This window comes from Drosophila navojoa, chromosome 5 (genome assembly GCF_054131105.1).
Source record: "Drosophila navojoa isolate 15081-1374.11 chromosome 5, UAZ_NAV_1.0, whole genome shotgun sequence".
NCBI classification, from domain to species: domain Eukaryota; kingdom Metazoa; phylum Arthropoda; class Insecta; order Diptera; family Drosophilidae; genus Drosophila; species Drosophila navojoa.
In genome coordinates, this window is record NC_142893.1 from 25394392 (window position 1) to 25420669 (window position 26278).

At 39.9% G+C, this 26278-nt stretch overlaps 8 protein-coding genes across 9 annotated transcripts; 3 read left to right on the forward strand and 5 right to left on the reverse strand.

Moving 5' to 3' along the window:
• Window positions 1-5: 5 nt before the first annotated feature.
• Dcr-2 (Endoribonuclease Dcr-2) lies at window positions 6-11999 on the forward strand. Of its 2 annotated transcripts, XM_089261070.1 has the most exons (10): window positions 6-140; window positions 421-506; window positions 568-698; window positions 5016-5193; window positions 6394-6710; window positions 6771-7470; window positions 7694-8248; window positions 8318-8492; window positions 8777-10434; window positions 10492-11999. In XM_089261070.1, the coding sequence occupies exons 2-10, from the start codon at window positions 474-476 to the stop codon at window positions 11929-11931; spliced, it is 5187 nt and encodes a 1728-aa protein (XP_089117196.1). In that variant the 5' UTR covers window positions 6-140; window positions 421-473; the 3' UTR covers window positions 11932-11999. The 2 variants fall into 2 exon arrangements, with proteins under 2 accessions (XP_089117196.1, XP_089117195.1); XM_089261069.1 differs by lacking the exon at window positions 6-140 and having other exon boundaries at window positions 219-506.
• A 1448-nt stretch (window positions 12000-13447) lies between these two features.
• Window positions 13448-15306, reverse strand: Rab4 (RAS oncogene family member Rab4). The gene is made up of 4 exons (XM_018104967.3): window positions 15153-15306; window positions 15012-15092; window positions 14289-14621; window positions 13448-14231 (listed from the first exon to the last, which is right to left on the reverse strand). Exons 1-4 carry the CDS (start codon window positions 15166-15168, stop codon window positions 14020-14022), a joined length of 642 nt encoding a protein of 213 aa, XP_017960456.1. The 5' UTR covers window positions 15169-15306; the 3' UTR covers window positions 13448-14019.
• Window positions 15307-15644: 338 nt separating this feature from the next.
• Window positions 15645-16046, reverse strand: LOC108653994 (uncharacterized). The gene is made up of 2 exons (XM_018104971.3): window positions 15820-16046; window positions 15645-15751 (listed from the first exon to the last, which is right to left on the reverse strand). Exons 1-2 carry the CDS (start codon window positions 15928-15930, stop codon window positions 15656-15658), a joined length of 207 nt encoding a protein of 68 aa, XP_017960460.1. The 5' UTR covers window positions 15931-16046; the 3' UTR covers window positions 15645-15655.
• A 157-nt stretch (window positions 16047-16203) lies between these two features.
• On the forward strand, window positions 16204-16747 carry UQCR-6.4 (Ubiquinol-cytochrome c reductase 6.4 kDa subunit). The gene is made up of 2 exons (XM_018104975.3): window positions 16204-16416; window positions 16557-16747. Exons 1-2 carry the CDS (start codon window positions 16364-16366, stop codon window positions 16675-16677), a joined length of 174 nt encoding a protein of 57 aa, XP_017960464.1. The 5' UTR covers window positions 16204-16363; the 3' UTR covers window positions 16678-16747.
• Window positions 16748-16901: 154 nt separating this feature from the next.
• On the reverse strand, window positions 16902-20495 carry POSH (SH3 domain containing ring finger posh). Its single transcript, XM_030389443.2, has 7 exons — window positions 20480-20495; window positions 19940-20255; window positions 19745-19853; window positions 17943-19683; window positions 17718-17885; window positions 17383-17652; window positions 16902-17318 (listed from the first exon to the last, which is right to left on the reverse strand). Exons 2-7 carry the CDS (start codon window positions 20051-20053, stop codon window positions 17144-17146), a joined length of 2577 nt encoding a protein of 858 aa, XP_030245303.1. The 5' UTR covers window positions 20054-20255; window positions 20480-20495; the 3' UTR covers window positions 16902-17143.
• Window positions 20496-21595: 1100 nt separating this feature from the next.
• On the forward strand, window positions 21596-23961 carry Ns2 (nucleostemin 2). Its single transcript, XM_018104960.3, has 3 exons — window positions 21596-21912; window positions 21974-22652; window positions 22714-23961. Exons 1-3 carry the CDS (start codon window positions 21703-21705, stop codon window positions 23859-23861), a joined length of 2037 nt encoding a protein of 678 aa, XP_017960449.1. The 5' UTR covers window positions 21596-21702; the 3' UTR covers window positions 23862-23961.
• On the reverse strand, window positions 23865-24865 carry LOC108653989 (PSME3-interacting protein). The gene is made up of 3 exons (XM_018104965.3): window positions 24620-24865; window positions 24395-24555; window positions 23865-24333 (listed from the first exon to the last, which is right to left on the reverse strand). Exons 1-3 carry the CDS (start codon window positions 24813-24815, stop codon window positions 23959-23961), a joined length of 732 nt encoding a protein of 243 aa, XP_017960454.1. The 5' UTR covers window positions 24816-24865; the 3' UTR covers window positions 23865-23958.
• Window positions 24866-24990: 125 nt separating this feature from the next.
• On the reverse strand, window positions 24991-25255 carry LOC149091254 (uncharacterized). Its single transcript, XM_089261127.1, has one exon. It carries the CDS (start codon window positions 25204-25206, stop codon window positions 24991-24993), a length of 216 nt encoding a protein of 71 aa, XP_089117253.1. The 5' UTR covers window positions 25207-25255.
• Between the last annotated feature and the right edge of the window lie 1023 nt (window positions 25256-26278).

Genomic DNA, 26278 nt, shown 5'->3' on the forward strand with positions numbered 1-26278 from the left:
CAGTCACACATTGCATGTGCCTTTGTGATGTCGAATTGCTAAAGATTGTTTTTAATTATTTTATTATTTGTACAAGTTGTCACGCAATTTTAATTTAATAGTTATTTAAACAAATCTATGCATGGGCTTATGTAAAAAAGGTAAGATTCGTATATATAATCACTTCTTAATCACATCTAATAAAAAACCGGCATAGTATGCATTAAGTATGTATGTAAACCTTTGCCCAATCAAGTACCCAACTGGCCGGCAGAAAACGGTACATCCCCAAAATATACAAAAAGGTAAATGGTAACAGAGCTGCTACGCTGCCACGTCAGCATTATACAAACAAACAAAAATATGAAGGAGCGATCCGAAGCGATCACTTACACTGTGCTTCTATCGCATTTGTATTTAATTGCGTGTACGCCATTTCAGTGTACGATTTACAATCGAAAAGTGCAGAATTAGCATAAAATCATATTGGAAATATGTCCGAAAATAAAGAGACTGACAAAATGGAGGTAAATTATAATAATTAAAATTCACTTTCAGCGAAACATTAATGTTTTTAATTTCACTCAGGCACGAAGCTATCAACTGCGACTCGTGGAATACATCGTTAAACGAAATGGTATTATTTACTTGCCCACTGGCTCTGGCAAAACTTACGTGGCCATCCTGGCCCTTAAGCGATTTTCCCAAAACATGGACAAGTGAGTGTAACAACTTAATTATCGAATCGATTCAACATTAAAGAAAACTATCCGTGGTGCTCTAGTCGGGAGTTTTTGACATGCAATTAATATTAAGTTACACATACAGGCGCACAAAAACACAGTGATGCAAACACTCGCGCAGTTTGTTATTGGAGTTGACAGTAAGCTATAATTATATAAAGCCGCCCAAAAAGGTAGCAAACAACATTCCTTCTCGCTTCCATTTGATCTGCAACCTGTTGCATACGCGCTCACTTCGTGATTTAAACAAAGAAAATTCGATTTCTGCGATCTCTGTCTTCTGTGTGCTTATCGTAAATGTGAAGGCAAACTAATTCGCTATTATTGATTATTGACTTAAAATTTGCGATTCTTCTAAAAGGTTCCTTATAAAATACTGATGATGTTTACACCATACATCGTTTTTCTAGTTAACGAAATTCCTGAAACGCTTCTGATTAGTCATACTCAGTGCATATACAGCTTATCTTGCAGTTTTGCTTTATTGTGTGAGTCAATACAGAAGCAAATGAAAGTACGGGACTAACGAAGCTTTCAAGTAAAATAGCTACATGAAAAAAAAATATATTATCTAAATCTACATAAATTTTTTAAAAATCTATTAATTAATTATTTTTATACCCTGAACCCATTGAAAATGGGAAATCAGAGTATAATGGTTTTGTTAAAATGTATGTAACAGGCAGAAGGAGGCGTGGCAGACCCCACAAAGTATATATATTCTTGATCAGGGCGACGAGCTGAGTCGATTTAGCCCTGTCCGTCTATCTGTCCGTCCGTCCGTCCGTCCGTATGTTTGAACGCGTCGATTTCAGAAGATATAAGAGCTAGAGACTTCAACTTTTTTTTAAAATGTCCGTAAATACAGCGCGCATATCGAGTTTTTCACTAAAAAACGATAAATCATTCCGATACTTTTTTATCGATAAAAAACCTTACCGAAGATCACTTAAAAATTATATCTCCTACATCTTTCAAGCTAGAGTCTCCAATTTTAAAATGTATATTAAGATTCATTTTATACAATTTCGGTTTTTGTTAAAATTTACCCCCCACCCCTAAATCCACCCCCTCACCCTCATCTTTGTAAAAGTCGTATATCAAATACTAGAGACTTGTGCTTCGGTATACACATACATTTAAACATCATGATTACGTTCTGAAAGTTTCATTACGATCGTACGTCTAGAAATTAAATTATTCAACAAATAAGTTCTCATTATATTGCCAACACTGCAGCGCAACCCAAGCGCAATAGGTTATAAATTTATATCTCCTACATTTTTAGAGCTATAGTCTCCAAAAATATATTCCAATGCATTTTATACAATTTCGGTTTTTGTTATATTTTGGATACCGGCTCCAAATTCACCAGAATCCTCAGTGAAGGTCAGATGCTAGTATAGCTGATTGTGAATGATTTGACATGTTTTTTTTTAAATGCCAAATATTCAATAGAATATGTAGATCATATGCTGAAAGTTTCATTAAATTCGGTTTAGTTAATTGACGTTAAAAAAAAAAAATGGCCAATTAACAAACGCACGTGCTGCAGCAACAGCAGTTTTCCAATACGTGTGCACACATACATTCAAACATCTAGCACATTCTTAGAATCACATCAGCAGTTAGTTTCGTTTAGTTCTGCTAGATGGCGTTGCATCAGTGAATCTATTTCAGTTTTGAATAGTGGAGTGTCGTCATGGTAGAGGGCGCGGCGCTCGATCGCGAGGTCTTTGGTTCGAATCCTGCTGGGCGTATTGTAGTTTTCTTTTAATTGCTTCAAAATTTTTATATATTTGATTAAATTTCTTATATTTTTTCAAAAATCGAAATTGAAATTTTAACCATACTATATGTACGTTTTTATTAGTTTGGTTGTTCTTGCACATGCTTAAAGTCACATCAGCAGTTAGTTTGGCTTAGATTTGGTAGATGGCGCTGCAGCAGTGAATCTATTTCAGTTTTGACATTGAAAATCAGAACAGAAGGGTGGCGTCAAGGTAGAAAGCGCCGCGCTTGAACACGAGGTCTCGGGTTCAAACCCAGAGCGTGTCGTAATTCTTTTTTTTAATTGTTTCAAAATTTTTATATATTTAATTAAATGAGTTTTCTATTTCATTAATATTTTTAAATACATCGAAATTGAAATTTGAACCATACTAAATGTGTTTTTCTATTAGTTTGGTTCAGGTTAGTATCTAGTCGAGCGCTCTCGACTAGAGTTTTCTTACTTGTTTTAAATGGGCTCATATTTATAACCTGAATCCAGCGAAAATGGGAAATCAGGTATAATGGTTTTGTTGAATGTATGTAACAGGCGGAAAGGGGCGTGGCAGACCCCACAAAGTATATACATATGTTCTTGATCAGAGCGACGAGCTGTGTCGATTTAGCCATTATGTAAAAGTCGTACTTCGAATACTAAAGACTTGTGCTTTGGCATATACACGAACTTTAATTCTATAAATACCACCTGCAAGTTTCATGAGCATAGTTCATCAACAAGAAAAGTTATTAAGCAATTAAGTTTACATAGTAAGCCCACACTGCAGTCAAAGCGTGCTTGTGCTTGCATTCCCTGCATTCTGTGTAAGTGAGTGCGTTTCTTGCGTAAGCAGAAAGACTCGAAGAATTGCAAATTATTGAATTCTTTGAAGGGTTCAATGGATTCCGTAGCCGAGCAGTGTCCACCAGAGCTTTCTTACTTGTTTTATATATGTATGTATGTACATATGTATGTAAACATATTCCGTCTAATAAATATGTTTGGTTTTTAATGTAACAGGCTGAAGGTGTGTTATAATATACAGTATAGTATGCTTTTAAAGTGAAGAACTTTTATTTTATTCTTTTTGTGCAAATCAATAGACGATGCTAAAAGCGATTTATTCGCTTAGTCTTTGCAGTTTTTCCAATTGACACACCCCCAGTAGGCGTAGACCCCTGTCCGTCCGTCTGTCCGTATGAACGCCGAGATCTCAGAAGATATAAGAGCTAGAGAGCTGAAATTTTGTGTGAATCGAGAATAATCGAAAAATTGTTTTTGTTTTTTGAGCCTCATTAGAATACTGTTAGTCGTGGAGACTTCAGATTTACTGTGTATGTACATATGATGAATACATTTTGTAATCAACAAATTTTGGATACCACGCCACTTTCGTCCCCAATTCGCAAAAAACGTATTTCAAGTACTAGAGACTTGTGCTTTGGAATGTACACACATTTTGACCATATAATTAGGCCCTGAAAATTTAATAAGGATCGTATGTTTACAAAAGAAGTTATTCACCAAGTAAATTCTCACACTGCGCTCACTGTAGCGCAGCCCATGCGCAGTCGCTGCTTACTGCGCAGTTAGCAGAGCGCGGGCGCGTGAGGGTGGATGCATATGTATGAATGTGTGCGCGCATAAAAGAAGTGCAGAATGATAAGAATATCAGCTTGGTGGGTTCAGGGTATCTCCCAGTCGAGCAGTCCCGACTAGAGCCTTTTTACTTGTTCGATATGACAAAGTTGACCTAATGCTTGGGCAGCCTTCCGCTCGCCTCAAATTCTGCAAAGACCATACAAATTATTGCGAATACGATTGGAAGAGCGTTATTTGGTCAAATGATAACAAAGGAGTATGATTGACACCGTCAACACGAAAAGTTGCAAAACCATTATGCCTTGAAGCATAGTGACGGGTGCCTGGGTCGCTGGTTAAGCTGAAGGATGAATAATTGAATAGTTGGAAGACCCAATCACCCGATTCTGTGGAAAACGTAGTGCTTCAGCAACACAATGACCCCAATCACAAAGCAAAAAATTTAAAGAATTAGCTTGACAATCCAACATTTTTCATAATGGAGTGCATGAAGTCCGGATCTGAACCCTCTAGGAAACTTAAGGGGTTTGGTTGAAAAAACAGGCTCTCAAAGTACGATACTCCACCGAATGGGATGGTTGAGTTTGGTGTTGGGTGCAGGTGAAACGGAGCAAGCTTTCGCATGCCCATTCGGGAAAATTGTTGAAATGTATGCCTAAGCGCTTTGAAGGCTGAAGGTCTTTAGGAAAAATAAATATAGTAAATATTTTAAGAAATTTAAAACCGCAAAAGTGGATACATAGCTCGTTTTATGTAGCCAGCTGAAAAACCTACCTATATAAGCACAATGTACAACATATGTTATGATTTCCTTAATTAAATATATCTAATGAATCTGACACCCACATGTATCCATACGTGCTCGCCACTGTAATTGTTTATTATATTGGAATACTATAATATAGACATATTTTCATATACAGATCGATCGAAGAGGGCGGTCAGCGCGCCTTATTCATTTGCAATACCGTAGAGCTGGCTCGACAACAAGCTATATGTTTACGAAAGCTCACTAACTTAAAAGTCGGATACTATGTCGGAGAGCAGGGCACCGACAATTGGAAAAAAAACAAATGGGATGAGGAAATACATAATCATCAAGTAAGTATTTGAACGCATGATATTTCTACTAAAAAGTGAAAAATTGTTCGGCATAATCATGTAAACATTTCTTTAATTGCAATGGAAATAGATAAGAACTAAAATATATACAGTCGACTCTCGTTATTTCGAAATTCAAGGGACTCTTAAAATATTTCGAATTATCGAATGTTTGAAATATTAAATGGTTCGAAATTTTAAGAGAAAATAAATAAAGCTTTGAATTATCAAGCGCTTTTTTTTTTAACGTAATGTACATACATATGTTCAAATTAATTAAGCTTTATTATGAACTCATTTATACGGGCTTGCTTTGAAGCACATTGCTTCTGCTCAGACTTTTCAATATTTTTTTAAAGACAAAAAGTGCCTGATATGCTGTTTCATCAGTTTCGTTGTTTAGACAATAGCTTTGTAATTTATCCAATGAGGCACTTGCTACCTTAACTAACACCGTTGCCAAAGGCTCTGATGTATCGTCTTCATCTTCATCGTCGCTCTTTTCATTCGTATCTGTCGCAGATAAGATTTCCCCATTAGTTAGGGATCCTGAAACAGCAACATCTTCATCCACTTGAACATAGTCAGAAAAACTCTTAAATTCTTTTGCAACATCGCTTTTCTTCTCACCTCCTTCTACTTTTCCAATTAGTTTCTTTTTTTCAGCAATCGTCAAACTTTTATACTTTTTAGGACTCATTTCATAAAAAAATGTAATATGTATACTAACGAAGCGATTCGTGCGGAAGTGAGCATAAAAATGTGTCTATGCTTTATTTGTAACACGTAACCACGCACAGTAAAGTTAGTTTCAGGAGAGTTCCAAAATTCAAATTCAAAGTTCTTACTACCACACCAAGAAACTTCGCAGATTCGAATTGTCGAGTGTTTAACCATATGAGTACGAATTACCGCATCCTAGCAAAGATTTTTTAGTTCGAATTATAAAGAGATTTTGTAGAGGACTCGTGATAACTTAGAATTAATGAGAGGTTCGAAATAACGCAGGTTTGAAATAACAAGAGTCGACTGTACATAGATTAGCGCTGACCCTTAGAGCCTCAGTGAATAGAAAACAAAGCAAATTATGAAAAATACAAATATACAATCTTTTCAGTTAGAAGTTTGAAATTCAACCAAGCATTTACAGTTGAGCAATTAATTTACTTTACTCTTATCGACTTTGAATTCTTGTTACAGGTATTGGTAGGCACAGCTCAGGTCATTCTCAATTTAATAAGTGAAAATTACATGTCACTGACTTCGGTGAGCATTGCTATTTTAGACGAATGCCATCATGGCACTGGCAAACACCCATATCACGAGTTTATGAAGCTTGTTCAAATGCAAATGAAAAAAGGTATAAAAAACCTGCCCCGAATCGTAGGTCTGACCGGCGTCCTGATTAAAGGCAACGAGATTAAGGAGGTAGCCAAAAAGTTAAAAGAGCTGGAAACCACATATTGTGGCAATATTGTCACCGTCTCTGACACCAAGGAATTGGAGAACGTAATGCTGTGAGCATGCAAACATTAAGAAATTATTAAATACTAACTTATTCTTTACATGTTTCCCAGTCACTCCACCAAACCGCGCGAATCGCTAATGACCTATAAATCGGAGGTTCAAATATTTGACAAAATTAAAAAAATCAGGCAACGCATCAAGAACTACTTACAGACGCTGGAACTCCAAGACATTGGGGTTCAGCCCGTGCGTATGTCCAAGGGGATGCGAATACAGCGCGAACCGAACAAAAAGAGCGCCATAAAACTGCTAATTAATGACTTTCTATACCAATTGGATAACTACGGCATCTATGCGGGATCCATTGCAATCGTATCCTTGATAGTCGAGTTTGAGATAAAACGGCGACAGGCCGAGACGCTCAGTTTGCGTAATATGTATCGCTCAGCCATCACGCTCTGCGAGACTGTGCGCCACATGTTGGTTTCGAAACTACGCGACATGTTGGACGACGATCAGATGTCCGACGACATGATCAATACAGAAGAAGTGATCATGAACTTCTCCACGCCTAAAGTGCAATTGTTTTTGCAGTATCTGAAGCAAACCTTTGGCAACAAGCAACCCAAAGATATTTGCTGTCTGGTCTTTGTAGAGCGTCGCTATACGTGCAAGTGTATCTATGGACTACTGCTTAACTATATTGCAGCCACGCCCGAGCTACGAAACGTGCTTTTTCCTCAATTTATGGTTGGACGCAGTGGTATTTTTCATGATTTCGACAAACTCGAACGTCGCTGGCTAAAATCGGTATGTAATCAAACCGATTGAATCTCAATTACGAAATTACAATTCTTGATTTCTTACGCGATAGTTGAAACAAAAGTTGACCTTGCTATTGTTATTCCTAGCTATTTTTTGTTAGAATGCTGAATAGCAAGTGTGGGAATTTCTAGTGTATATTTCTATGATGAGGCGGGTCAGGAAAATATAATTTCAGGTTTTTATTTAAAACCTATTTCGTTGCTCTCAGGCAATTCAAGAGTTTCGGGATGGCGAGGCAAATATGATGATATGCTCCAGCGTTTTGGAGGAAGGCATAGATGTACAGGCCTGTAACTATGTAATTATACTGGATCCGATAAAGACCTTCAATATGTATGTGCAAACCAAGGGACGTGCGCGCTCAAAGGAAGCATCATTCATAATCATCTCGTCGGATCTGGAAAAGCAAAAGACCTCGACTCAAATACTGCAGTATCGAAAGGCACACGCCGACATCGGTGAATATCTGAAAGATCGCGTGCTAGAGCGTGCAGATCCCCAACTGGACGATATCAACGAGCACTTCCAGGATGATATTCCGCCGTTCATCAGCGGAAGTGGTGCCGTGTTGCTGGCCAGCAGTGCCCTAGCCCTAGTGCATCGCTATTGCCAACAGATGCCATCGGATGCCTTTGGCATTGTCCTGCCCTGGTTCAAGCTACTCGAGCCAGAGGAACGTAGGGCATTCACCAAAGATTGGGCGCAAAAATATGTTGTGTCCCTAACCTTGCCACTTAACTCAGCGTTACGCGAAACAATCTATGTAAGCGATCACAATTATGGTTTTCTTCGATCAGCGATCATTATGATCTAATGCCTCATTCATTTACAGAGTGACGCCATGCCTTGCTCACGCTTGGCTAAAATTTCGGCGGCATTCAAGACCTGTGTCAAACTCTACCAGTTGGGTGAACTTAATGAGCGCTTTTTGCCTACAACGGCAATCGAACGCGTTGCCGAGATCGCCAATATTCACTTTGAGCATTGGAAGAAGTACGGCGACAATGGTGTGTATCTCTTTTCCAAATGCGTATGAGTGGAAATCATGATTTCAATGTGACTTGACAATGACTCCTTATAACATTTGGACATATAATTTCTGGTTCGAAATATTTTATCAATTGCGATGATATGATTTATTTACAGATTACCATTATGCAAAACCAATATAATCAATTGATTCAAGAGCAAGGCTATGATTATAGTTTTTCAATATTGTATATACATGTATATATATATATATATATATAAGTTCATATACTATTATACTCTTACATTTGTTTACTTGCAGTTACCTTTAAGCATTCAGATCGCGAACATATCAACAAGAACATGAAAACTTATGTCACAAAATATCCAGAAGAATTTAACGATGCTATGCCGCGAGTGGGAGTTACATGCTATGCATATGAGATTAGTGTCGAGCCACACTACGATCGCAATGATTACACGAGTCATATTTACGACTCGCTGCAAACGCGTCGGAACTACGCTCTGCTGCTGACGAAGCGGTTGCCACGCATGGCCGAGATGCCACTCTTCAGCCACCAGGGCAAGATGCATGCGCATGTGGCCGAAGAGCCGCGGGAGGTAGTCATACGGACAGAAGAGCAGTTGGAACAGGTGCAGCATTTTCATGTAATGATCTTCCGAGATATCCTGCGTATTTGGCAGCCATTTTTCGTGTTTGATCGCCATAGTAATGAAAACTCTTTCCTCGTGGTGCCACTGTCAGCAACGCCTGACGTTGGCATCGATTGGCCACTGGTACAACAATTCCAACGCTTGCCCAAGGCTCACTCTAGAAGTCTGGCCGAGCGCCAACAATTACCGCCACCTAATCCAGAGGACTATGTGGGCACGATAGTAACGCAGTGGTATGCCAATTACGATGAGAAACGTATGTTGGTTACCAAAGTCCACACGGATCTGACGCCCCTAAGCATGATGGAGGAAAAACATCAGGACAAGAACTACTACGAGTTCACCATGTCAAAGTACCGCAACTACATAGGCGATGTAGTGTACAAGCAGCAGTTCCTAATCGAGGTACGGGAACTATCCGATCAGTTGAATTTTTATGTGCAGCAACGCGTTAAATCCTCGGCACTGAGTAAAGCGCGTGCCAAGGTTATGCTAATTCCTGAGCTGTGCTTTAATTTCGGATTTCCTGGCGACCTGTGGGTGAAGCTGCTTTTCCTACCTAGTATATTGCGACGTCTGCACTTTATGCTGCATGCTGAGACGCTGCGTGTTCGAATTAATAAATATCTTGGTCTGGATAAAATGCCCCAGAACGGAGTGGATTATAGACCGCGGCCCTTGGAGATTGACTGGTCGCTCCGTCGAAACGTCGATCACCAGGGCAATGCGATGTATGCTGATGATTACGAAGAGCCGCGTCCACTGCTCGAGCCTCTGCCAACCAAGGGAGTCGAGATGGCGATGGAAAAGCTGGAGATAACCGACCTGGAAGTACCTTGGCAGCAGTATATGGAACCTCGCGACATTGAACGCAACGTCATGTCCACCTATCCTGTAGAACTTTCATATTTTTACAATTTCACCAAAGGAAAGAATGATAGTCTCGATAGTATGGAGTACGAGGACAAAGAGCTCTGGACCCAGTTGCAATTCAAAATGCCCAAGGGCAATATATATAGCAGTCAGACGCGTTCAAATAAGCTGCCTGCCATAATGCCCTCTAGCACGGATAATGGAAAACCTGTCGAGCAGGTGGAGTTATCTGTGTTGCAGCACAGTATTTCTAATGACCATATAACTCCAGCAGAACAGGGCGAGTTCCTGGCAGCCATCACATATGCGGGTAGTGTCGACGTCTTCGATATGGAGCGCTTCGAGCTTCTCGGCGATTGTTTTCTTAAACTCAGCGCCACCCTATATTTGGCTAACAGGTATCCGGACTGGAATGAAGGCATCCTGACACAGGTATTAATTAATAGTGATTGAAACAATTATGTGCATTTATATTTCTTATTGTTTCAGGTAAAATCGACGCTGGTTTCTAATCGTAATCTATTATACTGTCTCAGCGAAACAGACATACCCCTTCGCATCTACAGCACGCTCTTCACACCGAAGTACTCATGGCTGCCGCCCAGTGTGTCCTTGCCACAGAATGTGAAGGCTCTTTGGAAGGAGGATCCGGGTGTGGCAGCGCTGGTCGGTCCGCACAATTTGCGCAACTTATCCATCAGCGAGGAAGAGCTGTTCGGCGATGGCAATTGTGGAAAGCAATCGTTTATTCATTTTGTCAATGGCTGTCAAGCCAACCAGCAATCTCACCATGCGGGCTTAGACTATAGCAGCGAAATTAACTTCTGCCTGGGCCAGGTGCAGATGCCTGATAAACTGATCGCCGACACCCTGGAGGCGATATTGGGCGTGGTTGTGAAGAACTATGGACTGCATCACGGCTTCCGCATGCTGGAATATTTTGGCATCTGCAAACCAGACATTGGCAAGCCACTCACACAGCTGCTAGATCTGCGGCTAGGTGGGTCACGGATGCGCACCAATATTTCGCAGCGTGAGGTGGATGGTTTCTTGATCAATCATCGGCATTTAGAGCAAAATTTGGGTTACACTTTCTGCGATCGGGCTTATCTCCTGCAAGCCTTAACACATCCTTCGAATCCCACAAACCGTTTGACGGGTTGTTACCAGGAGTTGGAATTTATAGGCGATGCTATATTGGATTTCCTAATCTCAGCTTACATATTTGAGCACAAAACTCGTATGACACCTGGTCAGTTGACAGATCTGCGCTCGGCTCTGGTTAACAATACGACTCTGGCTTGCATTTGTGTGCGCCATCGATTCCATTTCTTCATTCTAGCAGAGAATGCACTACTCTCTGAATCGATTCAGAGTTTCGTGCAGTTCCAGGAGACGCAGAATCATCGCGTTACTAACCATGTGCGCATTCTCATGGAGGAGAAAGATGTGCAGCCGGAGCCTCTTGACTCAGATGAAGAATTAGAAATGGCCGAGCTGACGGCGAAGCAAGCCAAACCTACAATCAGCGAAGCCAAAGCCCCGAAAGTAGGCGAGTTTAACATTTCTCATAACGTCGATGTGCCCAAGGCCTTGGGTGATGTTCTGGAGGCACTTATAGCCGCCGTTTACCTAGACTGCCGCGACTTAAACACCACCTGGCAAGTGGTCTACAGACTGTTTGAGCCCGAACTACTGGAATTCTCGCGTAATGTGCCACTCAATCCGATCCGTCAGCTCTTTGAGCACAAGCTGGCAAAGCCCACCTTTAGCTCGCCTGTCATGGACAATAACCAAGTGATGGTCACCTGTCAATTCATCTGCATGGAGAAGACCATCAAGGTCTATGGCTTTGGTAATAACGGAAAGCAGGCCAAGTTGTCAGCTGCAAAACATGCTCTCCAAAAACTGGCCAAGTGCGAAGCATAGACCCATTAGGTTTCTATTTCCATTTTTTATTTTATTTTTTTTCAAATAATTTTGAAAGGTTTTGTAAAGATTTAGATATACAAGACGCTGTATATTTAATTATTTAATTCAATAAAAAAACAAGATAGAACGTTGCAGTCGGGTGTTACCGACTGCGAAATACTCATTCACACCCCATCAGCAACTTAGTAGCCAATTTTTGCTCTAATACTGTAGAAAATTCAGTTTTTCTCGATTTGCCAATCCCCTACTGGGCGGAGACACTTCATTTTTGGCCAGCTCATTGAACAAGCAAACGGTAACTTAGCTGCAAATTTTGGGTATTTTTTATGTACCACGCCCCTAAAGAGGCGTAACAATATTTAGGGAATCGATAAAGGAGGTTACTGGTAACATAACTATCCAAATTTAAAGCTTCTAGCTCTTATACTTTAGAAGCTATAAACTTTTGCGGTTTGTCACGCCCCCTGTGGGCGAACATATGTATATCCACCAAAGCTTCTTCGTCTTGGGAGATCAGCCCGAGTATATACATATTAATACCAAATTTGAGGTCTCTAGCATCAATAGTGTCCAAAATATATCTGAATCTGAAAAATCACATCTTCAGGTCCGAACTGCCACACCCCTAAACGGCGTAGTCATAAAAAATTTGCATTATTAATAACTGATTTTCGACACTGACTGTGTTCTCTGGCACTAACCTCTCTGGTCAGTGTTTTCGATAAGGTTTGTTATCGATAACAAACTAACGGGATGAGTTATCGATTTTTAGTGATAAACTCTATATGCACGCTATCACTCTCTGGTTAGTGGCGCTACATATACGGACAGTTGAAAAAAAATTTGAAGTCTAGCTCTTATATCTTCTAAAATCAACGCGTTCATACATACGGACAAGGCTGAATCGACTCAGCTCGTCGCCCTGATCAAGATATATACTCTGTGGGGTCTGCGACGTCTTCTACCTGTTACATACATTTTAATAAAACCATTATACCCTGGTTTCCCATTTGCCGAATCGGCTTACACCTTCCAGTCTGTCTATTCGTCCGTCCGTAGATAGAACAGAGACTTGAAGACTTGTCCGTTCGTGTATACCACGCGCATGCTTGTGCAGAATGAGTTGCAGGGGATCTCGTAGTAAGCTATTGAAAATGGGAAATCTAGTTATAATGGTTTTGCGAAAAGTAGGAAGGTATTCAGATGTTTTGTGTGTGTATGTACATATAAATGTATGTATACACATTTTGTAATTTACAGAGAGAATTGTTCTTCGGTTATACACACATTAAAAAATTATTACATGTACATATTTGTGCATAAAAGTGCAGAATGATTAGAATATCAGCTTGGAGGGTTCAGGGTATTTCCAGGTCGGGCAGTCTCAACTAGAGCACTCTTACTTGTTATATACATATGTATGTAATAATTCGATAGCAACCAAATTTAAACAAATTACATATTTTAAACCATAAATAAATCTGAAATATGATTATGAAAATCTGATATATGCTTTTATTATGTATTTTGCTTTTTATTTACGCAAGCACAATTCATTTAAAGTTATATACAATTTTTTATTTACAAAATGCTTAACGCATTCAACGATAACTATCAATGAACTGTTTTTTTGTATTCGCAAATGATGCTGGCCCGTTTCTAGAAGCTCTTTGCACAATTCAAGTTATTAATGGTTGTTATTACTATTGGAGCCCGCCACTGGTTTACAATTATTGAAGTGCTTACAGTTTACATACAAATAGTATATGTTAACATTTTGAAAGAAACTTGTACAATGAATTCAGAAATTGAAGGTGAGGAGTCAATAAATCAAAACAATCAAACGAATTAATATTTTGGAATGCCACAAATTGCACTGTGCAGATAGGGTTAAACATTTTTTTTCACAATAGAGGAAAAATACATTACATACACATATATTAAAACTAAGGCTAATGCGGTTTCGTATCAAGTAGATTAAATGAGATTAAGTTGCTCACCTAAACTAATACACAAATATTGTTCAAGTGCACTCCCCACAACTTGGGTTAAGCTCCTCTCTTTGCATAATCTATAATCTTTCATCTACACCCGGCAGGTGCAGTCGGGTTTGTTAATGCTGCGTTGTCTTGTTTGTAGATTCCGCAGGGCAGCCCCTCCATACTGAATGCCGCTTCCGATACGTTCAGGATCCAATTCGCCTGTCTCTATCTTGGCCAATATTGTCTTTGAGCACTTTAGAAATGCCTCCTCTACATTCTCACCCGTCTTAGCACTCGTCTCAAGGAATATTAGCTCTGAAATATACGAATAATTTATAGATATTGATTCATGGTTAGCCATGATTAACACACCATTTTCCTGTGCAAATGTGCTCGCCTCTAGGAAAGTGACATCACGTGCCTCCTCCAGATCCTTCTTGTTGCCCACTAGTAATATAACTATGTTTGGACTGGCCAATGTTCGAGCATCGTTTAACCAATTAGTCAAGGCATTGAACGAATCCCGTGACGTGCTATCATAAACCAAAAGAGCGCCAGCGGCGCCTCGATAATACGAACGGGTTACAGAACGGAAGCGTTCTTGCCCAGCTGTATCCCATATTTGAAGCTTCACCGATTTCCCACCCACATTAACAATCCTCGATCCAAACTCAACGCCAATCGTATGGGAGCTGTCGTCTTTAACTGGATAGATAAAGAATTAAACAACATGAATACAAATGTACATACATACATATGTGCGATGGTGGTATTTGAGTATAGGGAAAACTGTCATCACGTACATTTAACCCTTGTATACAGGATTTAGAGGAATGTCTTGCACTATGAGTTTTCATACAAATTTAATACAAAATGGAGATTCTCATTCGTACGCGAATTGTTTATATCGTTTTCATTCCATTTGTATATCGGTATATTGTATGTTATTTATACTCTTTTATTTTTCATTTTATACATATATATATAAAGTATCTATATTTATATATACTACGTATAACGATGAACTGAAGTGTTCAACAATTAGAATTTTTCCTGTCTATTTACCACCCTGTCTTCCAAATCAAATCAACTTACATTTACTTTCGATGAAATGATGCAAAAGACAGCTTTTGCCGCTGCCCGCGCTGCCGATTATGAGAAACTTAAATAGGTAATCTGCAAGCAAACAAATTTAGTTACTAATTAATACTGGATAATGCTATAAGCAATACAAACCGTATGTTTCAGACATGTTAGTTATTTTTGCGTTGTTCTTTCTTTGTTGCTGTTCTTGTGCTTAGTCTCAACGACTGCGTGGTTTTTAGTAGTCGTGAATTACTCTTGCAATGTTGCTGTAAGAGGTCAGAAATAAAGAAAGATTGCATTGTTTGTAACTAGAAAGTGTTATTGTTCACCTGCTGTACGACCACATCCATATAAACATACATATGTACATACATATGCACACATGAAAGTGACTCATGAACTGCATTTGAACTGAACTTTTTAGTTCTTGATTTAGTTCAACCACTAACCAGAGAGCTCACTGGTTCAACGGCCAAAATATTTTACCTTTTTTTAGAACTGCTTAATATTTTATTGATTTTAGAGTTAGAAGTACATTGTTTTTTTTTTTTTTTTCATTGGCATAAGTAAATGATCATTATATTACTACATCCATTTATTATATTTTCACTTGAAAAATTATCGAAATTTGAATTCTAAATGTATTTTATTTTCTATGTATCCTTTTTCTCTTCTGTATAATTTTGGTAGCAATTGATAGGATCTTTTGCTGTATAAACCGAATATGCTGTCTTGCTACCCTCAAAATTCTGAAAATACAAAAAATTGCACTGATTACTGGCATCCGCAGCTGATCTCTCAGATTGGGATAGCTTACTTTAATATCACCGGTTATCAGTGTCCATAAGTAAATAAATACGGCTGGCATCAAGCTAATGAGCACAGTTAGTTCAAACTGATTGAGCTCACCAAAAATAGCAATCTTCATTTTAATAAAGTAAATATAAAAAGAATTCCAATGCAAATGCAAATGTGCAAACGATGACAAATAGTTGATATTCACGTAGTCCACTTGCAAGGGTTGCCAATTTTTTCATCTTTTTTGAAAGATCCTAAAATATGAAAGAAAAGTGACTAGTATCACTTACCAGAGACTCTGCTAGTATTACTGAACATATCGCTAGTATTTTTAGTTTTTAAATATTTTTTTTTTTTTTTTTTTTTTAGAGTTTTTACTATTTTTTTGAGTTTAATTCGAATAAGAGAGTGAAAACAAGTATTTCGATTGGCCAGGGATACCGCACACGAGTTTTCTTCGGAGCTCTATTGTATTTGATAATATTTAGTGTATTGAATTACGGTCTTACAGCTAGTAATAGGTGGATTTTTATTTACTACAAAAACTTATTTAAATCGAAAATATGGCTTTCCGCATACCTTTTGGCAAAAAACACGCTGAAATCGCATCATCCTTGTAAGTATCAATAATGTTTAAGCAATTTTACTGCATTTATCTTTAACTGGTATGAGAGTAACATGCTATCACATTGCATAACCAATAATCGCCAAATCAGACAATTTTAACATTAATATCAATATCATTTTTATTTTAAGTGTAAGGTCCGGCGCAGGCTTCGGTGGTGCTGCTGGCTTGGCCCTGCTCTATTACACCGACTGGAAGCTGGTACTGCAGTACATGCCCATCTACGGTTCCAAGTTTGACAAGAGCGATTAAGCTAGACGTAGACGATGTTTAAACTCTTGTTGAAATATGTTTAAATAATGGTGAATAAAATAAGTCCAATCAGATGTTTGAAGTTTGTTATCGTTTACATACTGCCAGACAATAAGATTTATTATTCATTTGCGCATGTGTAAGTACAAGTACAATGCATAACAGTGGTTATGTTCAAACTTCTGATAAGATTTTTTACAATCTACGTTTCAAATTGAAGTTGGTTCATCGATTCATTAATTCGTGTTTTGATTTCACTATCTAGTTTAAGTGTTAGTGCCTTAAGTATATTACTTAAATTAATTCGATTAAAAAATCGCATAAAAACTACATATTCGAGCATTTGTATTCGAAGTAAAGTACCAATTATTCTTTTTTGAAAAGAAAAATTGTTAAACATTTGTGGAAGCACGAATCGACCGGCGATTAATTTCGAAAGAACAAAACTTGAGGAATGTAAATTAGGTTAAATATCCGGCTCCACAAAGGAAGCGGGAAATAAACCAGTTTTATGTGTGCGAGCATGTGTGCCCTTATACCATCCGTTCTTTTGTTTACGCTGCACGTAAATTATGTCGCCTGGCCGCAATTCCAGTTCAATTTCACTATTCGGCGGATAGGGCACAATGCACCGAAAGCGACTGCAATAAATATTGAGTAATATAGTATAGAGCTTGTTAAAACGAAAATCGATGGCCAATTCACCTCTCTCGCGTACAGTAGACCGACTTTGTCGTAGCACTAGCCTTGATGGCGGCTTCTGTTATAATGTTGCTATTAGCGTTAAGGCTGCTGTTGCTGTTGCTATTGTTGGCACTTAGCAAATGACCAGCGTCAAGGCTCTGACTCTTGCGGTGATTGGGCGTTAAAATCATGTTGGCATGCAGCTGTGTTTGTGTATGGCTTGAAGGTGGAGGTGGAGACGCGGCATTGTACATGCTGCAGAACGTAGCCGCATCCAAAGATTGTCTAGCACTACGATGAAAAAATCAGACTGGGGTAGCTGCGTTCTATTCTTATATTACTAATCAATGACTAACCACAGCAACTGCGGGCGATCCTTGTTGCTTTTGATACGCTGAGAGCCGTATGAGACGTTCCTAGTATCTTGATAGAGTTGGGCAGCATTTGAAGGAGTTGCTGCAGATGCTCCAGTGGTTTCTTTCAGTTGCTCACTTTGCTGCAGCTGACTGGGACATGAGCCAGATCTGAAATTAAAATACATTAGCTATACAGCTTTGTTCGGAGTTGAGGTTTGGACTAACCTCACGTGCACTGGATGTAATGGCGCGGCTTGGACCACATTTTCAGCTGCTGTGGTGCTTGAGTCCTTTTTCGCCAATTGCTGTTGCTTCGGCTGCAATGAAGCACCTGGCGATTTGGAGCGTGACTTCATATGAGTCAAGCGGCGCATAAGACCCACAGCGCCAGAGCTGCTGCCCACACTGTCGGCTCTGCTTTCGGTGTGGCCACTAGACTTGCGGCTAAATAAAACCTCGACGGGCTTAGTCCAGACGGAGCTGCTGGTAGTTGTTTGAGACTGTTGTTGCTGATGTTGCTGACGCGGCGGTAAATCTGGCGGATGGATAGGCAGCATATTGCTGAGACGCACATCCAGCGTTTGGGCTGGCGTACTAATATCTGTCAAGGGTGGCACATATTTCCACTGATGCATCAGCTGCTGCTGATCGCGTGTGCGTAATGGTGTCAGATAGTTGCCCGGGAACACTCCCATAATATCTAGCCAATTTTTTCCCTTGAACCAGCCATCGACACATCGTTCAGTAACGATGTAAACGCATCCCTTTTTCAGTTCCAGCTCATCGGCATGTCGAGGCTTGTAGGCAAATAATGCGAGGTACCCCCAAGGTAGAGTAGGAGGCATTTGCTGTTGATGCATCTGAGTCTTTAGCACTCGCGACGTTTGCGACGGCTGCATTATGACTGCTGCGGAAGTGGATGTGGCTGTGGCTGCCTGTGAGCCGACCTCCAACCGACTCAGCTCATGGGGCAGACTCAGTATCTCAGCGGAATGTCGATTCGTCTGCAATAAACTAAGTGGCGCTGATTGCAGCAAAGCATTCAACGAGTGACGCTTCTCCTTAGCTCCCTTGTCACGATAACGCACCGAGCCATTTCCAGCTACAGACGGAGCAGCAGCTGCAGCCACAGCTGCTGCATGTTGTGGGGTATTGGGAAGCGATTGATGGTTAGGACTGCAGTTGTTGGAGCTGCTAGTGGAGCTTGAATTGCTGCTGCTGTTGTTGTTGGAGGAATAACTGTTGGAAGAGCCCGTACTGGATTCATTCGTGATTTGCGTGGGATCGATAACTGGCACAGGGGGTAATGCGCGTTGCTGCATTAGTTGTGCTGGCGCCTGTGGTAATGGATTTGTGGAGCCGCTATCCAATAGCTTCTTAGCAGCTACATTTAGCTCAACGAAGGCTATAGGAAATATACCAATCGTTTGTCCAATGCGACCCTCTGCCCAATTGTGATCGACGCGTCGGAGCACATGAATCACGGTGCTCTTTTTAAACTCCAAGCATCCCTCCTCATCGCTGGGCCCCATCTTAAAATCATACATGGCAATGCACTGCGGCATGGGCAATGCGACAACTACTTTGACGTAGTTAATGGGAAATGTGCCCTCTTGCCCGCTGGCCTGGCCCACAAACCAGTTGTTGTCAATGCGCTGCTTCAGCAAAATTAAGTCTCCCTTCTTAAATTTCAGATCGCTCGCTTCACCACTCAAGAAATCAAAAAGCGCGTAAGCGTGCGGCAACATAAATCGTCGCGGTTTTTGGCGAGTTTCTTGATGTTGTTCCGGTGGCGAACGTGATTGCTGTTGGTTAGTTGCGTTTTGTTGCTGTTGGTCTTGGTAGTGCTGCTGTTGTTGCTTCTGTTGCAGTTGTTGTTGCGTGGGCTGAGCTTCCTGCTGCAGTTGTATTTTTTTTGGCAACTCTTCGGTTTTAGGGTCATTTTTGCCAGCATTTTGCTTCATGCCTACATTGAGTAACAAATAACAAATTAGCTTCGTGGCTTCCCACACACATGAAACACTCACCTTCTAAAATTCTCATCAGTAACACATTTGGCGGCAACTCATCAATGCGACAATTCACCAAAACCCGGCATTCTGGACATCGCAGCTTCTGCTGGCTGGCGACAATGTCCTGCAGGAAAATACAAATGATGAAGATTGCGCAAAAAAAAAAAAAAAAAAAAAAAACACAAAATAACACACACACACATTACTCACCTGTAAGCATTTGCGACAGAAGGTGTGTTGGCACGGCAAAACTTTGGAGGTGGTGTCCAAACGCTCCAAACATACAGAACACTCCAATAAGTCATTTAATGTGTGCTCATCCATTTAAATATATTTAATTTGTATTATTCTGCATTTGGATAATTTTGCATACTATAGTCCCGTCTCCCGTTGCCGTCTCTCTTCCATTCACTTCACTAATCTCAAGGATGGTCACAATTTGAATTTCGTGCAAAGCAACATTCCAAAAAGCACACACAATTACACACATGTACACCGCGCACACGTACCCAGCAGAGAAGCGGAACTTGTGAAATACATGCAAAGATACAACGAAATTATTTTGCTTTTTGAAACTCCACTATACTCTAAATTATAATTTGTATACTACATTTTCAATGTTTTCTTTTTTAATAAACTAAATGTGTAGGTTTCTTAAATTATTAATTTAAAAATGCACCCAGCGTGCAGCTTGTGGCCATCATCTAAATATACAATTACGACTACAAATATGCATACACGGATACAAACCTGCTTACCTCTGATCTACAGTCCGATACATACAATTAGAAGCACCTGAAATATTTCTTCAAATTGCGTTTATAGTGGAACTTACGCAATATTTTAGAATAGAAGGCATTATATTCTGACTATATAGTAATTTCACTTTTAGCAATCATATTCAATATTTGTATTCTTTTCCATTGAACATACTACGTTAGTGGTTTAACATAGATATGTATTTATTTATATACATATTTGAAATTGTTTATAATGTGCGGTGGTGTAAGAAAAACAGAGTGCCCAAATTGATTCCAAAAAATTCCTATTATAAAAATGCTGAAGACGGAGCACATACATATGCTGTGCAAGTATTATTGTATGATTAGTGGTATTATGTTAATAAACGCCGTAATAATTCTTTAGATGTAAGTGGAAAATTTGGAACGGGTCTCTACTATTGGTATTTTGTTTTTTTACTTTAATCGCTGACCAGACCAGGGATGCCAGCCCTCCGTCTTTTTACGTAGACCTCCGTATTTTAAAGGAGATATACGTGCTTACGTGTGATGAGACTAAAACTATGTACTTTTATAAAATATTGCAAAATACCCTAAAAACTAAAAAATTTTTAAATAAAAAAGATGATATGATTTATATTGGGTTAGCAGCACTAAATTCCGTTTTTGATATGTTTACGAAAACTTAGAGCCTTCTGACAAACACCTAAAATATTTTAATCAAAACATGTACATATAAAGTTTTGTAAAACGTACATTAATTAATATGTATAATTTGAACAATGTAATTGCTTTCTAAAAACGCAAATGGAATTAATAACAACGAAGTGATATACAGTTAGTTTCAAAATGTAATGGTCTATTTTTTTTATTGTTTTTAAACTTAAAAAAGTATGTAGATCTACGTATTTCAGCAAAATTGTGCTACGGAAAAACACGTAGATTTTGGAGCCTGGCTACGTAATTCTCAAATTTTGACTTGGCATCCCTGGACCAGACAGTCAGTGCTTTAATGGACATATTATTGAAACCTTGCACCACTAGTCAGTGCTTGCACTTAAATAAATATCGATAAAAATCCATATTGAAAATATCGATATTGTGCTTAAATAAAAACAATCCTCTCAACCTAACCTCCCTTTCACAAACAGAACGTGTTTGTTTTGATACGTGCATGCTGTAAGAACAGCCTCTAAACTATACCTAACGTCTCATAAATAAAAAATAATAGCGATGCCGAAAGTGCGCAGCACTCCGGGCAAGCCCCGGACGCAGGGCTTTAACCATTCCAACCATTCTATGAATCCAGAGCGACCAACAAGTGGTCTTAAAGGTGTAGCCCACCCACGTTCCAAGGGCACGATAAAGCGGTTGCAGATGTATCGTAATTTCAAGGCCAAACGCGATCGTACTGGAAAAGTTATTACTCCAGCACCATTTCAGGTAATATTGCTATGTCGCCATTGAAGATGCTTAAGATAATCGATTTTTGTTCCGCCTTCAGGGTCGTCTGCCCGCTGGAACAATGGCTAGAGTGGAGCCCACACCAAAATGGTTCAGCAATTCGCGTGTCATTTCGCAAACAGCGTTGCAAAAGTTTCAGGATGAGATTGGCAAGGCTGTGAAAGACCCATATCAGGTCATTATGAAACCCTCGCAATTGCCCGTTACGCTGCTAAACGAAGCGTCAAAGTATCAACGAGTTCATTTGCTAGAGACGGAGAGCTTTGACAGCGTATTTGGACCAAAAAAACAACGCAAACGTGTCAGCTTAAAAGCGCGCGATCTGGAAGACTTGAGTCGTGTTGCTGATGAGCAGGCCAATCAGTATGATGCCACTAAAGATGTGGATCTCATACGCGAAGATACTGGTGAAAAGAAGGCTGTGCGTGATTGGGTATTCGGGGCAGGTCAAAGCAAACGTATTTGGAATGAACTGCACAAGGTTGTGGACGCTTCGGACGTGCTCCTACAGGTGCTCGATGCCCGCGATCCTATGGGTACACGCTCCAAGTATATTGAGGAGTTCCTACGCAAGGAGAAGCCGCACAAACACCTCTTCTTTATCTTAAACAAAGTAGATCTGGTGCCTGTGTGGGTAACACAGCGATGGGTGGCAATCCTTAGTGCCGAATATCCTACAATAGCATTTCATGCGTCCATGCAGCATCCTTTTGGCAAAGGTGAGTCTTGCGGAGATAATCCTCAGCTTGGTCTCAAAATACATTCCATACTCTTTGTCAGGTGCGCTGATTAATTTGTTCCGGCAATTGGGTAAACTCCACATGGATAAGAAGCAGATCAGTGTTGGTTTTATTGGCTATCCAAATGTAGGAAAATCTTCTGTTATTAATGCATTGCGTTCCAAAAAGGTTTGTAATGTAGCTCCTATTGCGGGTGAGACCAAGGTTTGGCAATACATAACGCTAATGAAGCGCATATTTCTAATCGATTGCCCCGGTGTGGTTTATCCCTCTGCCGAAACGGACACGGAAAAGGTGCTAAAAGGCGTTGTTCGCGTGGAGCTCGTCACTAATCCCGAAGATTATGTGGACACAGTGTTAAAACGTGTACGCAAAGAATACATTGCAAAGAACTATAAAATAGAAAGCTGGACTTCATCCACACATTTCCTCGAGCAGCTAGCCAAGAAAACTGGTAAACTACTGAAGGGTGGTGAGCCGGATATCACAGTCACGGCACGCATGGTGCTCAATGATTGGCAGCGTGGCAAGTTGCCCTTTTATGTGCCACCGGAGGGCTTTGCCATACCCAAATCACAGAAGGACACATCTCCTGAGAAGGCATCTCCTGAAGAGACCGCTGTTAAGGATGATGTAGATGCCAAATCGGAGTCACCTACGTTTGTAAGCGAATCCGTAAAGAAGGCACGTGAGTTCAAGCAAATACAAGACTTTCGTAAGATTCGTGTGGGTCTGGAGTACGAGAAGCAGGATGAACGCGAGCTGGATCACATTGATCTGGAGCTCTTAGAACAGCAGAAGGCAGAGCGAGCGGCACGCAAAAAGGCGCGTCTGGTCAACCCAGAGCAGGAGGACGATTCTAGTGATGGCGCAAGTGATTTCTATTCAGAGGACGAATACAATGAAGACCTTCAGCGCGTGGTGCACAAGAAAGCAAAGGCCAAAAGGACCCAACAACTAGCCATCACATCCTCCGGTAAATTCCGTATTGCCAAGGTCCAGCCAGGGGATTCGGATGAGCAGAATGATAGCGAAGATGATGGTCCATCCAGTGCTAAGGTGCCACGACTCAATGCCAAACAGAAACGTGCGCTGGAACGTAGGCAGAAACGCAAGAAAATTGGCAGCAATTTCTATGAAACGACGAATGTGAAAAATCGCAATCGCAACAAGAAAAAGGACACGTAGCCATTTCTTTCTATCGCTAGTTTTTATAATTCACTGCAGCAAAACATAATTAAGAATCCACCACAAGCTGTTGCCCCAAAATACAAAAGAAATTTATTCACTCGGCGCATTGTTTCTTTTTGATTATCTTGCGTCCACATAGGTCGGCCAGGCTACTCTTATCGTGGTCATGCTCTTCTGTGTCACTGCTGCCTTCCGAATCGCTAGACTCAGTGTAGGAACCAATGCCAGGCAATATAGCAATGCACTTTAAGCTGCCCACATCGTGTTTGCTTGATTGTGGAGAAACAGCTAGGGATGCCGTCTTCTCTATGGACGTATTCAGCTTTGTTTTCGAAGCCTTGCTGCTGCTTGTGGGCAACTCCCCATTTTTACGCTTGATGCCCTGTCCTAGTAGAGACTTTTGTGTATTGCGCACTGTGGTCGAAGCGCCGACGGATTTGGCGGTTGTCTTTAGTTCCGCTTGAAGCTTCTGTTGTGATAAACAATATTGATTATTGATTATTACTGTAGTTCGTGGCAAGTCACTCCACCTTGTCTATGCTCTCTTCCTGCAGTTTTTCAACGCGATTGCGAAAGTCCCTCAGTTCCAGTTCCTCGTCATGCATTTGTTGCCGCTCAGCATTAATTTTGTGAGCATCGACCAGCTCCAGGAACTGCACTTCGTCATCGTCCAAGCCGCGTATCAAATTCTCTATATGTACATATGTGACGTTAGCAATAACTTATGAGTTCAATATATAACTTCTTGAACATACTCAATTTGTGGGCTTCCTCAAATTCCATATCCTTTTTTGTTTTCTGCTCTTTCAGGCGGTCGTACAAGGAACGACCGTCATATGGTTCCTCTGGTCTCTCCAGCGGATCTTCGGGCTGGCGTACACGTTCCCATTCTTCCTGACGACGCTGTCGCGTTTCTGCTGCCTCGGATTCAGTAACAAACCCGGAACTCATTTTAATACGAAGCAAAGTATTTAATATGGAAAATGCGTCGAAGATGTTGACGATTTGTTGTAAACAGTGTTTAGCAGCGTTGTTTATTTTAATCAATTGAAAAATATCGATAGCTTTGTAGAGAAGTGAGCGCGTACATTATAATGTTTCAAATGTATAACTATATAACAAGTTTTTATTTCAATCGCGATTCGCGATTCATTTGCGCAACTTGATTGTAAATAGATTTTTGAGCCTTGCTCATTTGGCGCCACTTTTTACTACCCATCTGAACTACTGTTGTGACTTTTATATTCACCACGCCACGTGATTTCAGATTTTCACGAAATTTCGCGAGGAACAAAAAGTACGGATTTATTAGTAAATTCCTTGATATATCACACATTTTCATATACTTCTCTATTAATTTGTAACAACTATAATTTTATCGATTCCAAGCTTATTATGGCTCTTTTTATATATGATCAAATAGGCAAAGCTATGCAGATTTACATACATATGTATGTAAATACAGACAAAAAACAGGCAATCTTCTTTACAAATAAGAGGAAACATATGCATATCCCATCAAATAGTATTAGCCTCAACCACTAACCAGAGAACCAGAGTGCCTCAACCAATCAGACATAAATTGGGACAACGAAGTTAAATACCTACAAAATTAAACTTTGCTGACCACGTCCAACATGTCAATAGACAATCGAATATACTAATCCGTAGCCATTTATAAATAGGAATTCCCGTCTAAGTTTAGAAAATAAAATGTACCTTTTCAGATCAATATTTTATGGGGCTCCGGTATGGGCTGATATTGCAAATTTACACATATGTACATACATAAATAAAATTCAAATTTTACAAAATAAAATATTAACATGTAAGAAGGCTCTAGTCGAGACTGCTCGACTAGGAGATACCCTGAACCCTCCAATCTGATATTCTAATCATTCTGAACTTCTTTTATGCACATATACATACATACACATGCATCCACACGCACGTATAAAAACGCGCTCTGCTAACTGCGCAGTTACGATTAATTTTTAGACGTACGATCGTAAGGAGAGTTCTGGTCCAATAATGTTCAAAGAGGCTGAAAAAACAAAATCAATTTTTCGATTAATCTTTTATTATTATTATGATAAATACAAACAGTTTGTAATTCATAAATTTTAGATACTACGCCCCCTTCGCCCCCAATTTGTAAAAAACGCATATCTAGTACTAGAGACTTGTGCTTTGGAATGTACACACATATGCTTACGCTCTGAAAATTTCATTAAGATTGTGTGTCTTCAAAAGAGGTTATTCAACAAATTAATTCTCATAATATTTCACACATTGTACTGCGCAGTCAGCAGAGCCCGGGCGCGTGAGGGTGGATGCATATGTATCTATGTACATATGTATGTATGTGTGCGTGCATAAAAGAAGTGCAGAATGATAAGAATATCAGCTTGGAG

Excerpts from the sequence above, each read along its gene's own strand:
- POSH (XM_030389443.2), bottom strand. The coding sequence starts at position 20,053 with ATGGATGAGCACACATTAAATGACTTATTGGAGTGTTCTGTATGTTTG. Across the intron at positions 19,854-19,939 it reads TCTGTCGCAAATGCTTACAG|GACATTGTCGCCAGCCAGCA; the intron begins GTGAGTAATGTG and ends ATTTTCCTGCAG. Across the intron at positions 19,684-19,744 it reads ACTGATGAGAATTTTAGAAG|GCATGAAGCAAAATGCTGGC; the intron begins GTGAGTGTTTCA and ends TACTCAATGTAG.
- UQCR-6.4 (XM_018104975.3), top strand. The coding sequence starts at position 16,364 with ATGGCTTTCCGCATACCTTTTGGCAAAAAACACGCTGAAATCGCATCA. Across the intron at positions 16,417-16,556 it reads GCTGAAATCGCATCATCCTT|TGTAAGGTCCGGCGCAGGCT; the intron begins GTAAGTATCAAT and ends TTTTATTTTAAG.
- Ns2 (XM_018104960.3), top strand. The coding sequence starts at position 21,703 with ATGCCGAAAGTGCGCAGCACTCCGGGCAAGCCCCGGACGCAGGGCTTT. Across the intron at positions 21,913-21,973 it reads TTACTCCAGCACCATTTCAG|GGTCGTCTGCCCGCTGGAAC; the intron begins GTAATATTGCTA and ends TTCCGCCTTCAG. Across the intron at positions 22,653-22,713 it reads GCAGCATCCTTTTGGCAAAG|GTGCGCTGATTAATTTGTTC; the intron begins GTGAGTCTTGCG and ends ACTCTTTGTCAG.
- Rab4 (XM_018104967.3), bottom strand. Across the intron at positions 14,622-15,011 it reads TCATTTCATCGAAAGTAAAT|TTAAAGACGACAGCTCCCAT; the intron begins GTAAGTTGATTT and ends TTATCTATCCAG. Across the intron at positions 14,232-14,288 it reads CACATTTGCACAGGAAAATG|AGCTAATATTCCTTGAGACG; the intron begins GTGTGTTAATCA and ends CGTATATTTCAG.
- LOC149091254 (XM_089261127.1), bottom strand. The coding sequence starts at position 25,206 with ATGAAAATGTGTGATATATCAAGGAATTTACTAATAAATCCGTACTTT.
- LOC108653989 (XM_018104965.3), bottom strand. The coding sequence starts at position 24,815 with ATGAGTTCCGGGTTTGTTACTGAATCCGAGGCAGCAGAAACGCGACAG. Across the intron at positions 24,556-24,619 it reads TGAGGAAGCCCACAAATTGA|AGAATTTGATACGCGGCTTG; the intron begins GTATGTTCAAGA and ends ATGTACATATAG. Across the intron at positions 24,334-24,394 it reads AGGAAGAGAGCATAGACAAG|AAGCTTCAAGCGGAACTAAA; the intron begins GTGGAGTGACTT and ends TTATCACAACAG.
- Dcr-2 (XM_089261070.1), top strand. The coding sequence starts at position 474 with ATGTCCGAAAATAAAGAGACTGACAAAATGGAG. Across the intron at positions 507-567 it reads AAGAGACTGACAAAATGGAG|GCACGAAGCTATCAACTGCG; the intron begins GTAAATTATAAT and ends AATTTCACTCAG. Across the intron at positions 7,471-7,693 it reads AACGTCGCTGGCTAAAATCG|GCAATTCAAGAGTTTCGGGA; the intron begins GTATGTAATCAA and ends CGTTGCTCTCAG.
- LOC108653994 (XM_018104971.3), bottom strand. The coding sequence starts at position 15,930 with ATGAAGATTGCTATTTTTGGTGAGCTCAATCAGTTTGAACTAACTGTG. Across the intron at positions 15,752-15,819 it reads TGATAACCGGTGATATTAAA|AATTTTGAGGGTAGCAAGAC; the intron begins GTAAGCTATCCC and ends TTGTATTTTCAG.